Source organism: Crocuta crocuta, unplaced genomic scaffold (genome assembly GCF_008692635.1).
Source record: "Crocuta crocuta isolate KB4526 unplaced genomic scaffold, BGI_CrCroc_1.0 scaffold64, whole genome shotgun sequence".
NCBI classification, from domain to species: Eukaryota; Metazoa; Chordata; class Mammalia; order Carnivora; family Hyaenidae; genus Crocuta; species Crocuta crocuta.
In genome coordinates this window covers 2,694,064-2,711,638 of record NW_027530640.1, presented here as the reverse complement: position 1 = coordinate 2,711,638, position 17,575 = coordinate 2,694,064, and the positions used below count along the sequence as shown (strand labels likewise).

General features: G+C 40.7%; 1 protein-coding gene across 1 annotated transcript in view; it reads right to left on the bottom strand.

Moving 5' to 3' along the window:
• SLC27A6 (solute carrier family 27 member 6) overlaps positions 1-15,533 on the bottom strand; it is a 70,946-nt gene extending 55,413 nt beyond the window's left edge. Inside the window, exon 1 of the mRNA XM_077768916.1 lies at positions 15,053-15,533. Coding sequence (XP_077625042.1) covers positions 15,053-15,533 — 481 coding nt within the window. The remainder of the gene's footprint in view (positions 1-15,052) is intronic.
• Between the last annotated feature and the right edge of the window lie 2,042 nt (positions 15,534-17,575).

Sequence of the window (17,575 nt, the reverse complement as noted above, 5' to 3'; positions counted from 1 at the left end):
CGGGTTGATGACAGCAGCACCCTCCATCAGCAGCAGTGGGATCCAAGGCCAAGCAAAAAGGGAGGCTGAGGAGTAGAAAAGCCTGAAACACTGGTGTGTTCAGGCCTGAAGATCTTGAGAGTCTCATAAGACAAAGAATCTGGGTTGCAATAAAGGTTTCAGACAGGAGAACAGGACACCTCTCCCAAGAGGCATCTACCATATAGGGAACGACAAAACACCGGGAGAGGAGAGGCTATGTTACGTTAATTTGGGAGACTGAACCAAACCTTCTTAATCTGGTTATTAATGTAGACGAAAATGTCATCTGCTCAGGGGGAGAAGTAGGTAGAGAAAAAGCACGACAGAAGATGGGCATGAGTCCCTGAGGAGGAAATATTTAGTAAGGCACCCAGCACACTGTAGGATATAAAGCAAGCAGGGCATCTCATTCTTGGAGAGTCTTTGTAGAAGCCAGTGAGGAGGCCTTCTCTTTTTTTCCAGAGTAGAGACATAGTTATAATGTATTTTAAATTCTTTTAAAATTTAACACTTCCTACTCTAATATGGATCTCTATCAGTGAAGTTTGACTTTCCCATTCTACAAGGTGCTCCGATTTTAGTTTGGTATTCCTATAAAATGTCTCAGTTGCCTGAGATATAAGGGATTTCTGAGGGCTACATCATTTATCTTAAAATCTACATTATTGTCATTGAAGATATGAAAAACTAATACCCCACTAGTCTGTAGAGTTAATGCAAGGAATGCCAAAATTATCAACAACCACCAAAAGCTAGGATGAGTCAAGGGAAGATTTTTTTCTTAGACTCTTTAGAGAGAGCTGGGCTCTCCAACAGTTTTATTTTGGACTTCTAGCCCCAGAACTCTGAGAAAATAAATTTCTGTTGTTTTCAGCAACCTGGTGTGTGATACTTTATTTTAGCAGCCCTGGGAAATTAATACACCAAGGTCACAAGTTGGTGGACAGAATTGTTATCCTTTTTTAAAAAAATTAATTAATTAATTTTTGAATTATATCCGAGTTAGCATATAGTGCAACAACGATTTCAAGAATAGATTCCTTAAAGCCCCTTACCCATTTAGCCCATCTCCCCTCCCACAACCCCTCAAGCAACCCTCTGTTCTCTGTATTTAAGAGTCTTTTATGGTTTGTTCTCCTCCCTGATTTTATATTATTTTTGCTTCCTTTCCCTTATGTTCATCTGTTTTATACATATTATATTATTATTCATATAATTGAAGTCCTATGATATTTGTCTTTCTCTGACAAATTTTACTTAGCGTGATACCCTCTAGTTCCATTCACGTAGTTGCAAATGGCAAGATTTCATTCTTTTTGACTGACAAGCAATACTCCATTGTATATATACACCACATCTTCTTTATCCATTTATCCACTGATGGACATTTGGCCCTTTTCAAACTTTGGCTATTGTCGATAGCACTGCTATAAACACTGGGATGCATGTGCCCCTTTGAAACAGTACACCTGTATCCTGTGGATATATGCCTAGTAGTGCACTTCTGGGTCGTAGGGTAGTTCTGTTTTTAATTTTTGAAGAACCTCCATACTGTTTTCCAGAATGGCTGCACCAGTTTGCATTCCCAGCAGCAGTGCAAAAGAGATCCTCTTTCTCTGCATCCTCACCAACATCTGTGTTTGCCTGAGTTGTTAATGCTAGTCATTCTGATGGGTGTGAAGTGGTATCTCTTTGTGGTTTTGATTTGTATTTCCCTGAGGATGAGTGATGTTGAGCATTTTTTCAAGTATCTGTTAGCCATCTGGGTGTCTTCTTTGAAGGAGGGTCTATTCATCTTTTACTCATTTCTCCACTGGATTATTTGGTTTCTGGGTGTTGAGTTTGATAAGTTCTGTATAGATTTTGGATACTAAGCCTTTATTTGCTATGTCATTTACAAATGTCTTCTCCCATTCCATCAGTTGCCTTTTAGTTTTGCTGATTGTTTCCTTCGTTGTGCAGAAGCTTTTTATCGTGATGAGGTCCCAATAGTTCATTTTTGCTTTTGTTTCCCTTGTTTCTGGAAATGAGTAAGAAATTGTTGAGGCTTAGGTCAAAGGGGTTTTTATCAGCTTTCTCCTCGAGGATTTTGATGGCTTCCTGTCTTGCATTTAGGTCTTTCCTCCATTTTCAGTTTATTTTTGTGTATGGTATAACTAACAAGAAGAGAGAGAAAATTTGAACAAACCCATAACCAGCAAAGAAATTGAATTAGTAATAAAAAATTCTTCATAGCATTGTGGTCTGAAAATATACACAGTATGATCTCAATCTTTTTGTACTTGTTGAGGGCTGTGATGTATTCTGGAGAAAATTCCATGTGCACTCAAGAAGAATATATATTCTGCTACTTTAGGATGAAATATTCTGTTTTTATCTATTAAGTCCATCTGGTCCATGTGTCATTCAGAGCCATTGTTTCCTTGTTGATTTTCTGTTTAGATTATCTTTCCATTGCTGCTAGTAGGGTGTTGAAGTCCTGTACTATTATGGTATTATCATCAATGAGCTTATGTTTGTGATTTATACATTTAGGTGCTTCCACATTTGGAGCATAAATGTTAACAATTTTTAGATCTTGGTGGATAGACCTGTTAAGTATGATAGAATGCCCTTCTTCATCTCTTGCTATAGTCTTTCTTTTAAAATCTAGATTGTCTAAGTATCGTTTTCTTTTGGGGACCATTAGCATGACAGATGGTTCTCCATTCCCTTACTCTCAATCTGAAGGTGTCTTTAGGTCTAAAATGGGTCTCTTGTAAACAGCATAAAGATGGATCTTGTGTTCTTATCCACTGTGTTACCTTATGTCTTTTGATTGGTGCATTTAGTCCATTGACCTTTAGAGTGAGTACTGAAAGATATGATTTATTGCCATTATGTTGCCTGTAGAGGTGGAGTTACTGGTTGTGTTCTCTGGTCCTTTCTAGTCTTTGTTGATTTTTTTTCCCTTTTCTCCCCTCAGAGAGTCCCCCTTAAAATTTCTTGCAGGCTTGGTTTAGTTGTCACAAACTCCTTTAATTTTTGTTTTTTGGGAAACTTCTTGATCTCTCCACCTCTTCTGAATGACAACCTTTCTGGATAAAGAATTCTGGCTGCATATTTTTCTGATTCAGTACACTGAATATATCCTGCAACTCCTTTCTGGCCTGCCAAGTTTCTGTGCACAGGTCTGCCGCAAAGTCTTAAGGACTTTTTTCCCTTGCTGGTTTCATGATTCTTTCTTTGAGTATTTGACTATGATATGTCTTGCTAATGGTTGTTTTTTGTTGAATCTAATAGGTGTTCTCTGTGCCTCCTGGATTTTGATGTCTGTGTCTTTCCCCAGGTTAGGAAAGTTTTCCAATATGACTTGCTCACAGAAGCCTTCTACTCCTTTTGCTGTCTCTTCATTTTTTGGGACCTCTATGATTCAGATGTTATTCCTTTTTAATGAGTCACTAAATTCTCCAATTCTTATATCAGGCTCTTTTACTGTAGTTTCCATCATTTTTCTGCTTCATTATTCTCCATAAATTTGTTCTCTATATCACTGACTCCCTGGTCTGCTTCATCTATCCTTCCCACTGTGGCATCCATTCAAGATTGCAGCTCAGTTATAGAATTTTTAAATTTCATACTGAGTAGGTTTTACTTCTTTAATCTACACAGAAAAGGATTCTAATCTATTTTCTACCCCAGGTAGTAATCTTACTATTGTGATTCCAAATTCTGGTTCAGACATCGTGCTTGTATCTGGATTGATTAGGTCCCTGGCTGTCATTTCTTCCTGTTCTTTCTTTTGAGGTTAATTCCTTCATTTCATCATTTGAAGTTAGAAAAGGAATTAATAAAGTAAAAAAAATGTTTAATTAAAAAGAACACAAAAAAATAAAATAAAATGTACTAGAGCCTAGGTATATTTTGGTCTGGTGTTGAGAGAAGTTTGAGAGATTAGAGAAAAAAGGAAAAATAAAAAGAGGAAAAAAGAGGGGAAAAAAGGAAAACATTTGAAAATTTGAAAAAAATGAATTCAGTAAAGTAGAAAAAATTAAACAATGAAAGTAAAATAGAATTTTAAAACTTTACAAAAATGTAAAAAATACAGTAGAAAAAATAAAAGAAAAATCTTAATTGGAAAATAAAAATAAATGTTTTCCCTTTCTGTATTTAAGAATAAGAAAAGAAAAAGAAAAACAATGAGTAGATGGACCAGCAGACAGAATGAAATACGATTGAAATTACATTTGGTTTCCCCTAGAAGTCAAACTATGAAGCACTTTGTAGTCTCTAAACTTCGCAGGCAGAGAAACTTGTGGTGGTCCTGAAGTGTGGTTAGCCCAGTTGGGCAGGGCTTAGTGTAACAGCTCTCTTGTCCACTAGATGGTGCTGCTTGGCTTACTGGGGTGGATTGCTGTAGCATGGGTAGATGTGTATGCACATGCACCAGTGAAAATGGCATCACCCACCCACCCAGTCTCTAGTTTCAGAACTCTGTGCTCTCCCCAACTGGCAATCAAGTACCCCTCCTTTTACTCTGGCTTCCGTCCACTCTCTCCTTCTACACTGCCTGTGACCAAGCCGTCAGGCTGCCAGGTGGCACCTCCTTCCTGAGTTTTATCTCAGATGGAGCTATGCTTCCTAAACCCCTCACTTCTGAGGGACAGTGGCCTTGACTTGCTCAGACCCTCTGAGGGAGGGTCTTACTGAGCAATGGCGGGGTACCAGCCCACTCCCAGAAACGTTAGCAGGACCATGCTGCTCCCAATCCCTAGAAACTATGGCTGGGTGCCAGACCCAGAAAAAGTTCGTGCAGTTATGTAGCAACAGCGTTTCAGGGATTATGGTAAATCACAACACACATGTGGCACCAGGCTTTACCCTTAATGTCCTTGTTCCAGCACCAGATAATGTGGTGTTCTTTGGGTTCTCCTTTGCCTGTGTGGAGACTGCACAGCCTCTACCAAATGTCCTCCCAGCAGCGAAACCACTACTCCCTGTGTGGCCTGAGGACCCCTTGGAGCTTGCTCTCTGCTCCTGGGGATTTGCCCTTCCCACCAGAGTGCAACCAGGTATTGAGCTGTGGAGTTTCAGACTCTGTGCTCCTCCTGTTTATAAAATCTTAATGGAATTTAAACTCCTGTTCTCTTTTTTTCCCTTTTGTGTTCAGTCTCTTGCAGATGTTTGCACTCTTCCACTTTCTTTTCAGCTACTTTTGGGGGTGGTGCTTTACCCATACTTTCCCCATGTCTCTATCCTTTCTTCACAAGCAAAAAGAGCTCCCTGCCCTCCGCGGCTTCTCTCTCTCCCAGTTCACTTCTCTATGCCGAGTACCTGCTGAGTTCTGTGGTGGAGATTGTACAGATTGTTGTGTTAATCCTCTAATCAGTTTTCTAGGTGTGCAAGATGGTTTAGTGTTGACCTGGTTGCATTTCAGGGATGAGAGACACACACACAAACCTTCCATGCTATTCCACCATCTTGACCCCACCTCCAGAGGGTTGTCTGATAATCTCTAAAATCTATATACTACCTCATTAAAAAAATCAATTATAAAAGATAATATTCGTGGTGCTGTGTGGCTTCGTAGGTTGAACATTCAACACTTGGATTCAGCTCAGATCATGATCTCACAGTTTATGAGATTGAAATCCACCTTGGGCTCTGCACTGAGCATGGAGTCTGCATGGGTTCTCTCTCTCTCTCTCTCTCTGCTCCTCTCACCCCCAAATAAATAAACATTAAAAATAATAATGTTATTAAATGTTAAATATACCCTGGTAAGAATGCTCAAGTACATGTAGATATGAATATTTCCATCCACACAATTATATTTTTTTTCTAATTTTTAAACAAAACTTTAAAAATAATTATAAGATGTATTTGAAGCTGAACTCAGGGTGCTGCATTCCACACTTTTTTGGAAATGTCAATCAGTTTCTGGTTACCTCAAAAAGCAATCTGTCAGCCACTATTTAATTCTACCCTAATCCAACACATTTGAGAAAAAACTCATGATTTACTTCCTCAAACCATATCATTCAAATCGATCAAAAAGAAACAACAAGAGAAATATGCCAGATGGGACCAGGTAGTTCACAAGTAAAACCTGCAATAAAACAAGGGAAACACAGAAAATGACAAGGAATTCATAGGCAGGCGGAAGGAAGCCAGACTGGGACTTAAACTACTTTGTATTAATTTCCATTCCTATAACAAATCCAAATAAAATAAACTGTAAGAGTCCAGAGTTCCATGGAGCATACACAGCACACTGCAAGTTGCTTTGGTAAGAAGAAGTGAAAAATCACAAGGAATGCTGGGGGAAGAACAAGCCATAAATAAATGAAAAAATAGGACAAGCAAATGATCTAGACTTTCTATTTTCCTTTCCTTTTATTTTAAGAACTCTTTCTCACATTTTGAATGTATAAGTACAAGTCTCTGAACGGACTCATTTCATTATCTTAATTTCAAATCGCTCATGGGGACTTGTAAATTAACAATACAAACTTTTTTTTTTTTTAATTTTCATTTATTTCTAGGCAAGAGAGAGAGACAGCGTAAACAGGGGAGGGTCAGAGAGAGAGGGAGATACAGACTTCGAAATAGGCTCCAGGCTCTGAGCTGGCAGTCAGCACAGAGCCCGACGCGGGGCTCGAACCCACGAACCGCGAGATCATGACCTAAGCAAAAGTCGGACACTTAACCGACTAAGCCACCCAGGCGCCCCTAACAATACAAACTTTTATATGTTCGTAATGATATATATGTCTAAATAGGCAAAATAAGTGCAAAGAAAGTTACAATATGACAAGCTCTGGCCCCAAATCTTTGTTGGAATTGTAGAGCCTAAAGAAATACTCAGAGGCACCTGACTTGTTCACTTGGCTAAGTAATGGACTCTTGATTTCAGCTCGAGTCATGATCTCATGGTTTACGGGGTTACAGCCCAGACTCTGGCTTCGTGGTGCCTGTGCAGAGCCTGCTTAGGATTCTCTCTCTCCTTCTTTCTCTGCCCCTCCCCTGCTCTCTCAAAATAAATAAACAGACTTTAAAATATATATATATAGAAAATAAAAAAATAAACACTCAAAGTTGTCAAAGAGTCAGATTTTTCCAAGAAAAGGAAGTGAGTAGATTCCTAAGAATTAGAGGAAATACAATTTAATTCCCTCCATATACTAAAATTAAACTGACTTAGCTGAAACACTTAGAATTCCACAGAACTCTGATCAAACAAATTATTTCCTTAGGAGCAGTGGAAAATGTGGGTGAGGATAGTGAAAACTGAAGTAAAAATTTGCAGTCTTGCAGAAGATAAAAGTATTATTTTATTTATCATGGCCAATTTATCTTAACAAAACAAAAAGTTTCAGTGTAATTTTGAATTGTAAATTCTAAATCTTAAGTCCTGACACAAAAGAGCATTTCTTTAAATGCCTCAAGTAAACTTGGCTGTGTTTCATGAAGATTTACTCTTTAGTGAAGGGTACTACCATTGAGACCCAGAGAACTGTAACATCTTAAAGGAATGATATGTACCGTAATCCATACTTGAGTGGACTGTGCCTGGCACACGCACTGGAGGTACTAGATAGAGAACTGCTTACCGAGCTGAGCTCTGCTCATGGGATCAACTCTGGAAGCAGGTTTTGACAGAAAACTACCATAAGAAGTGAGACAGCTGAATATTCTATGACCTTTAACTAAGTCGACATTACAGAACAAGGCTGTCATGGAGAAGGCTTTCAAAGAAATGGTTCTTTTAAAAGCACATATTATTGAAGCACTTGGGTGGCTCCATCGGTTAAACATTTGACTCTTGACTCCATCAGCTCAGGTCATGATCTTATGATTCATAAGTTCAAATCCTGACTGTGGTCTCACAGTTCAAGCCCTGGTCGTGATCTCATGGCTCATGAGTTTGAGCTCCACGTCAGGAGCTGAGCTGACAGCTCGGAGCCTGCTTACAATTTCTCTCTTTCTCTTTCTCTGTCCCTCCCCTGCTTGTGTGCATGCATACTCTCTCCTCTCTCTCAAAATAAATAAGTAAACTTAAAAAAACACATATTATTTCTCAATTACGCAAGGCATTTCATTAGGTGGTGCTGCAAGCATAAAAACAGGTAAGTTGTGATCTCTGTTTATGATCCTTCAGCACTTTTTGTACCAATAAATTTGTTTCTACATCAAGTCTCCCACTCCTATTTATGACACTACAAATGCAATGAGTAAAATTTAATATATCATTCTACTATGCCATTAGCATCAATTATGTATTAAAGGGCTTGCAAAGGAATAGCTTGTGGCCCTTAATACATTGGCAAACACTTGAACTCTTAGGCAAGAAGAAAACTTATATGAAATTCAACTACAAACAATTATATTGAGCTTCCCACACCACAAACCAAGAATCACACAGAAACCAAAGTGAAATTATAGACCTCACTGCAGATTTGTAACTACCATCCTGCTACTTAGAATAGCTTTTCAGCAGCTTAGAACAGGTTTTTCATAGAAAGTAGGGGCAGGCTCTGGTTTCTAAGAAAGCTGATATTTAGTTGATATGCTAACAAATATTAGTTTATTAATTATCATAATAAGCCTAGGAAGGGCACAGAAGCACAAAACTTTCCATTGTGATAACATATTCTTCCCTGAAATGATTTTATTAGCTGCCCTGAACATATGCGAGTGAGTTTATAAGGGGGGTTATGTGTTTTCACTTTTGGCCATTTCCATCCATTTTGAGGAACAGACATCATATCTCTTATGGGTAAAATTGTGAACAAAAGTAGAACACTTCATCTGACTTTCTTTCTAGCACATCTCCCATTGCCAGTGAATGATTTTCACTCAAATGGGACCACAATGCCACGGTGTATGTGGCTTACTATTTTTCAATGATAAAGTAGTAAAAACTAGTAAATGCATAGAAAAACTCTCTAGACCCAGACGAATCAGTAAGTAAATGAGAAACTGGTAAAAAGGCAATTCTGAGGTGGTATTTCTACACATTTTGGACCCCATCAGAGTTCTTTTGCACATTCCTTTTTGGTTATAAATGGAAGAATCCTCTTTTTTCTTGGCCACAGAAGAACTAACCAATCTGGCTCCTGATTTGTGTCTGACACTCTTCCAGCCCTGGTTGCTGAGGACTGGGAAACAGATATGGCTGCAATGCTCCTGGGGAGGACAGAAGAGCTGCTTAAACCCAGTTCACATGGGCCGCGTGCAATGTGCCCGAATCTCCCTCCTGTCAGCCCTCTGTCCACAGCAATGACAGAGACTCTGAGTTTGTATATATGTCTCTGCTGCTCTGCAATTAAAAATAATTATAGCAACCATTTAATGAATAGATACTATGGTCCAGGAACTCTGTTGCGTTCTTTAGGTTTAATTCACACAAGACCCAATGATACTCGCTGATCATCTGCTATGTGTCAGCAGTCAGTTAATATCAGAGTTAGGTTTCAAGCCCAGGTTAGGCTGCTCCAAGATGGGTATTTCTCCCATTTAACTCTGCCACTTCTCTAAGCAGGCATGATCTCCTTTTAAATAGTTTTTACTCCTGCCAGTATTCAAATATCATCCCCTTACAGTAAACGTATGTCCAATAGATATTGTAAGTAAGAACCCCAGTGAGTGTCCATGATTAGAAAAAAAAAAAAAACTACAAATGCATCAGTGCTTAGAACATGGTCTTTTTCAATTAATGAATCATGAAGCCACTTAACCTTCCTAATTTTCTTTTGGAATGGAGGTAATCTTTGACCAAGTCGACTCTAAAATGGAAAAGAAAAATGCAAAACAGCCATTCATTCTACTAAACATAAGTAAAAATATTACAATGCCCTAAAAATTAAAACAGATATACATGAAGATAATTATATCACATAGATTAAATAATGAAAGTTTACATGAGCCATGGATCTTATCTGAAAACATATTCCTTTCTGGAAAGCTTAAAAGGTCTTTATTTTTCCCCTACCTCTTCTTCTTGGTCTTTGTAAAGCAGATATCTTTATGGCTGATAGTCACTGGGAGAATGGCATGAGGAGAACTGATTGTTAACAGGAACATTTGCCCTGCACAGTCTGAATGCAACGGTTCATGAAAGCCAACAGGGCAAACCTGCATGTGTTGCTTGAAGTTTATGGTGCTGTTTCTTGGGAACAAAACCCTTCCAAACGTGTTGAGACACAAAATACTATTGAATCCAAAGTCAGAGTTCAGGGTAATATTAATATGTATTTTTTAGCTATCCATTGATAATAATTTGTGTATATTCACAAGGAACAGAGCACAAAACACACTCATGCAAGTAAATCTGAAATGCTGGGGATGCTTAGTGTGTCTAAAAGCCTTCATACCTTGGGGAAGTCATGATCTTAACACTTAGTGACATTAATATAAAGTAAAACAGCAAAGTAATTCTGCTGATGTACCTACTGTCACCATCAGCTACCAGACGGACAGCAGAGGGACAGCTTCTTAGCAAAGCTATGCAAGTAAATAACAAGTTACTGAGTGTGCATGTGTGCCTGGGGGTTTTTCATTAGTTCATCCATTCATTCATCTAGGCAATAAGTATTTGCTGAACATCTCCTTTGTGCTAAATTTGGAGAATTTAGCGGTGGGTGAACAAAACAAACTTCCTCAACTCAAAGAGCTTACATCCCCATTCGAGTCTACTCCCCCCAGAGTGACAAAAATACCAAGGAGAACTGCACCTCTCCATTGGGCCCTGTGAGCAGCCAGAGTACATGGGAGGCAGGATGGGTGAGCGGAAAAGGTACTGAAAGAAAGTAGGTGGACAGATGGGAGGTGAGAGAGAAGGACGGGGAAGGAGGTAGGGCAGGGGAGGGGCGGGGAGGGAAAGGAAAGAGGGAGGTTTGGGGGATGAACAGGGCAGGAGGAGGAAGGTGTGCCCAGCCGGCTTTTGCATCGGAAAACGCAGGCTCCTGTCATATGCTGCTCCTACCTATGGGGGCTTGAGGGGACATCTTGCCCACTCTGAACTCTGCTTTCCTGATCTTTAAAACAAGGGTACTATGGCTGGAGTGAGGATCACCTAAGATAAGACATATACAAACAATTTGTAATTTACAAGGTACTTTAGAAAAGGAAGATAATTTATTATTATTATTATTATTATTATTACTAAATAGGTCAAAGAATAGAACTAAAGTGATATACAAGCACCCCAACATTTTCCTATGTATTCTAAACAGAGAAAAGCATATAGATGTATATGATAATCTTGGCAGCAGCCATTATTACTAATATCAAAACTGAAATAATTGGGAGGAGAGGACAAGGTTTAATCGCAGGGTATTTTTCAGGAAGCACTGAAATGTTCCAGGGAAATCTGAAATGCCATTTGACACTTCCACAAAACCACATGCTACCCACAGAAAACTTCCTGGTCAGTATTTTTGAATCTTCAGACTGGGAGGGAAAAAAACACAAGTTATAAACCATTTAAATTGTTTCTAGTTATCTGTGTATGAAATACCTGGTGTCTTAATATTGGCAACCTTTACTTTACTATTTTTATATAACTAGAATGCATAGGTTTTCCTAGTTATATCACAAGGGGACTGACAGCTCTTAGAAACGATTAGGCTCTATTTCAGATTCTGTGTCTCCCTCTCCTCTGACCCTCCCCTGCTCGTGCTATCTCTCTCTCAAAAATAAATAAAACATTAAAAAAAAAAAAAAAGAAAGAAACGATTAGGCTCTACGGTGCAGCGCTGTCTTATATAGGAGACCAGGAACGAATGATAGCTCTGCAACCTGAGTTGTGTCAACATGGACACCTTACTCAATTTCTTTCCCTCGGTTTCCAATATATAACTCTCTGTCCCTGCTTCTCGGAATCACTGGGAGTATGTTTTGCATATTTGGCCTTGAGTTAAAGGCAACTGTTAATGTTTTCGTTAATGCCAGTAACAATTTGCCTGGTAGATTCATTGCTATCTTTTCCTTTGACTTGTTCCTGGAGACAGAATTATAAGACATTATCTGGACTACCCATAAAACCTGTTTGAAATCAATTCTAGATAACTTCTGGAAAATAAAGTGTTGTTAAAATATACCAAGTAAGATGTTTGAGGTCCTATGCCAAACCACTTACTAGCCTTTCTCAGAGCTAACACCATTTTAGATTTTAACAGCAATATCCAAAGAAGTTTCCTTATTAAAAGCCTCAGCTAGGGCACCTGGGTGGCTCAGTTGGTTGAGGGTCTTACTTCGGCTCAGGTCATGATCTCATGGTTGGTGTGTTCGAGCCCCTCATTGGGCTCTGTGCTGACAGCCCAGAGCCTGGAGCCTGCTTCAGATTCTGTGTCTCTCTTTCTCTGCTCCTCCCCTCCTCATGCTGTGTCTCTCAAAAATAAACAAACATTTAAAAAAATTTTTTTTAAAGCCTCAGATGACTTAATAATGATAATAATAGTAACAATTATTTCAATTCACGAAGGCTTCAGCTAGTACATACCAGGCATTCAGCTAGTCACTTTACAAAAGTTCTATCATTTAATCTCAGAATTACACTGTGAAGTAGATGGTATTGTCAGCATTTTGTAACTAAATAAAAAATGAGAGGCAGCACAATTGATGATCTTACCCTCCATTACACAGCTAAGAAGTGACAGACCATGTATGAAATCCAGATCTGCCTGGCTTATCTCCATCTAAACCATCTGATTCCTCCTTCCACCTCAATATACTTCCTGGGCATATAATAGTTTAATAGTACATCTCGATCAGAAACATTCCATGAGATTCTAAGACCTCTAACATTTAAGGCTCTAAAAACCATATGTATATATTTAACTCAAGATGGCAAGAAAACAGAATTTCTCATATTTCAGGCTAAGAACTTCAAATACAGAAAAGTGTTTGTGATATAAGCCACATCTTAACAAGAACTAAAGAATCTAGTCATAAAATGAAACAGAATTGTCCCATAGCTGACAACGTTACATACCTTATGTATTTTAGATATGCTAAAAAGAACTGTTACTAAGATTTAAGGTTGATTTCTCCACCCATCTACTCCCTAACAAACTGACTGGTGTTGGCTTAAAATTTCAGCATCTCAAACAGGCTTTTTTATACCCAAACTCACTGTTGGTGTTAAAATCAAAAACAAGGAAACAATGCAATTAAGTCACTGGCAAGGAAAGCGAAACTTTGGCACAAGTAAAACTGCAAAATTAATTGGTCCTAATTAGATAGCCACTCAGCGAAGAGCAAATGGAATGTTCTGTGTTGAAAGGTAACGAGCCCTATACACTTTGAGAGGAATCCCTCAGGAAACTGGCTGTAGGATGTTTCTCAGGTTGGCTTTAATAACATGGTTACAGAAACCTTTTCAGGGATACTCTGGCCCTCTTCGTTTGCTCTTGTGAAAACAATTTATGGCTTTATCAAATTTTAGCACAATTTAATTTCTATTTGCTCTAGAAACCATGACCTCATTTGGATTTCGCAATCTAACTGGACTGAGCAATAATATGGGCAACGGAATAAAATGTTAAAATATATCCAAAAAACTAGGATATATTGTTTTTAATGCTTCATTTACATTTATCATTTGCTCCCGTTCACCAGGATATCAAAATTCTTTGTGACTCATTTATACTGCTTATGGTCACAGTTCAGAGAAAGTTCATCATGCTAGTTAACCTCTTTCCAAGGTGAGGGAATGATTTTCAACCTCAGGGGATAGGACTATGGAACGAAAAAAAATGAACAAAAAATGCACAGACTATTTAGTTTCTCTACTCCTTTAGATCAAACGAGACAAAGTCAGTGCTTGAGAGTGAACATTTTGCTACTTTATCAAGTCCTAAGTTGAGCTGGAAGGACAATGGGAACAAGCAGAAATCAAAGTCTTGAGTAACTAACGTTTGTACTATTTATCCCCTAACCCATTATTGTGTGATATGCAATTACGGTATGATAAGGGTTACTTGTCAAGTTCTACACCTTAAAGATCACTTATGCATACAAGCAGATATTTTTTCCAGACTGCTCTGTGAATCTAAAAATTCCATATGAGTTGTCAGTATATATCTATTAATCTAAAATACTTAAATACTTTCGCTAAGGTCCTTGCCACAGAACCTCTTCATCCTCTACCTTCCTATCTTTATGCCAGAAAAATATGCATAAACTCATTACATTATACCAAGTAAATATCACTTGTCGTAATTCAATTCCACTTGGTCGTGCAACTCGACTTCCTAGGTTCTTTGTTAATGAGGTGCTCAACCAAAATCTTTTCTTTGCAGTTCTTTTGCAGTTCTGGGTCAGCGTGTGTATCCAAAGCCTAACGTCAAGGGAGGAGGGAGAGAAGACCAGAACATAATGAAAACAAAAAGAAAAACATGCAGAGATGAGGGTGAGGGAAGACAGAGCAAGAAGCCAGGAGTCTGCCAAGAGCCCGCCCACTGGCTGCGAGATGGGGACCTAACCTTGCCAGGCAAATCCCAGCTTGCGAGCAGGGCAAAATAAGAGGAGAATGAAGATAAGAATTCATGCAATTCACATGAAACGTACTTGTTCTTCAAACATAGGCAACCTTCATACGGTTACTGTTAGAGGCAGGTAGGCGTTCCACAATGAAATCAAAGTGACTTTCCTACTCATCAAATAATTCTGTTAGAGCTGACAAAACTAGAACTTACCAAATTCTACCTCTCTGTGTTCTTGCATTCCTGGAAGATATCGATAACCGTAAAAGTGCCCCTCTCTCAAAATAGTGAGAAGCAGAGATTTCAGAAAAGTTTTCTGAACCTGTCCTGGTGTTTACTAATCTACAAAAGAGTAAGTGATTGAAATCGAGCAAGGGATATTAGAGTAGCAGTCACAGAACTGTAAAGGTATTTTGTGGCCATACTAAGCACACTTCATCCCACACCAGAAGTATTAGCTGTGAACTGTTCTAACCAACAGGGGCCAGGGGCCGATGACAGGCAGGGTTGCCATTTGCACAGAGGACTCGCCCAAGCAGACCTCACCCCTAGGGACTTTTTACCTGCACCCACCACGAGGGCCCTGGGCTCACAGCTGCGGATGCAATGCAGAAGGGAGTTGGAGCGAATGTTGGAACTGAGGAAGGCCACCACGCAGCCCAGCTTGGCCAGGCCGAACCACACGTGGACGAAGTCAGGCTCGTTGCTCATCAGCAGAGCCACGGTGTCCCCCCTTTTCAGCGAGGAATGGTTCAGGAAGACGTGAGCCACTCTGCTACTCCTTTTGTCCACATCCTGATAGGTGTAGATGTCTCCCTCATAGATGATGAAAGGCTTCTGGGGCTGCTTGTTGGCAAGACTCAGGAATTTATCCAGGACAGTGAACAGCTCGCCTTTCAGCACGTACATATCCAGCCAAATTCTATAGCGTACCACCTTCAGCAGGTACCAGAAGTCGTCCCAGAAATAAGGCAACACGAGTTTCTGCAAGAAATGCAGGACGACTATTCCAGCCGCTAGTCCTGTTAACCATGTCAAGAGCATGGGGGCCACGGGGACAGAAGACAGCTCTGAACCCAGCCCTTCTTTTCTAGTACAGCTTTCAGCAGAGACCGCGGGTACTCAGCGCTCAGGGCGGGCACGTGCAGCCTTTCTGGGAGGAAGAGGGTAATCCTGAGAAACAGAATCAGCAGTGTGCACGGAAGAAATCGCCCCAAGGGATGCTGCGGCTAAGGCTACGGTCACCTGTCAGGGGCCTCGGAATCGAGGAGTCCAACTCAGCGCCCCTGCCTCACAAGCCCCGACGGCTGCCCGCGCCCTGCGCGGTTCTCTGGCCCCCTCTCCAGCCCTCTCCCTGCAGGCTGGCTCAGTCCCCGACGCCTGTGCGGCCCTGAGCAAACCCCACCACCCTCGGGAGAACTATGTCCAGGAGCAGACGCTCTTCTTCGGGGTGTGGGCTTTCGGGCGGCCGCGGCTTGGAGGCTGAATTCGAGCCTGGAGAAGCGGGGGTTGGCGACGGCTGAGAAATGCAGCGGCTTCCCCTCTTAACCCGCCAGAAACCGCGCGTGGTCTCAGGGCCACGCCTCTACCGGGATGCCCCCAAGTCAGGTGGGATCCTGGCCCCGGCCCCGCCCCTGCTCCGCCCCGCGCGCTCGCCCGGCGCCCTGCAGCTTCCCTCCCGCACCCCAGGTCCCGGCGAGCTGCTGCCGGGTGACCGCCAGCTCCGCGCTCCTACGGTGCTTGGGCTGGTGTAGCTGTGCTCGGCACCGCGGCGGAGGTGTCGTCCGCCCACAGCCCACCTCCAGGCTGCCGGCCAACCGGAGCCCCGAGCGCCGCGGCGGGGGCCGCCCGGGCCGCGCCGCCGCCNTGGCTAGTGTGTGCCGCGCGACCGGGTCTCCCGCCGGGAAAGGACAGTCCCTGCAGGGGAGCCGGGGACCCTGGAATCCGTGGCTACAGTCAAGGGCAACCAGGCTGCTGGAACTGGGTCCAGATAGTTCATTCACTCAACAATAAAGCGAACTAAACAAAAGCGCTGGAGAGGAGATTGGAAGAATTAAGAAAAAAAAAAAAATGTCCCGACAGGGCGAAAACGACCAAAAGAAAAAAAAAAACCCGGATATTTATGAATTCGTCAGATCAAGAATATTTGAACTCTTTGTTCAGAAAACACAAAAATTGGGTTGTTCTCCAAAAAGTAGTTTTGAAAATTTAAAGGTTGGTAGTGACATTTATGTTGAAATTCTATCCTTAGATAAGTGCCTAGTCAGTGCTCTTTACAAATATTGATGGATGTGGAAACTTAAGTCCATATCCACATCCATATTTCCTTTTAGGTGTAAAATACTGTTCTCTGTCCCTAAAAATAACTTTTTTTTAAATCCCCCATTTAGATCGGGACTTCGAACTAAGAATTCCCAAGGTGGGAGGGGAAATGGAGAGGAAACAAGAAATTGCAAAGAATTATAAAATTGTTTGCGATGATGAAATTTCACCAAAGGTGACAAACCGAGGGGCATTTAATTACACTTTTTTGTTGTTGTTGCGGATACCATCATCCCAGGCCTCTGTTTTTAAGAAGTGTGAATAAATGGTTAATTGCACATAATGAAATGATTAAGTATTGCCTCACATTTCCGTCTTTCTTCTGTCTTATGTTCTGCAGCTGGGTTCTAGCTAACCTCAGATTTCCTAATAAAGAAAAGCCCGGTAACTGCAAGGCTGACTCTGGTTTATTAATCTGAAAATGATTATTGTGAAATCACAGTGAAGAGCCCAGGAGAAAGACAGGCTCTTTGATCTTTTTTGTGCAGATGAAGAAAATGCTTTCTCAGTTTATTCAGAAGCACTGGTCTTTTCGATTCAAAAACATCTTTTCAGTTAAAAAAAGAAACAGTGTTCCTATCAAGCAGTTTACAACTTGAAAAGTCACTTTGTGACTTGAGAAGCACGTTTGCAATTCCATCCTTTTCTCTCAGCTGTAATCTCACTCAGTCACCTCCTGGAAAACAACTTTTGGAGCAGAGAATGGAGACTATGGAGAAAGCAGACTATGGACAGTGGGTCTTCAGCTTTGGGATTTCCACTAC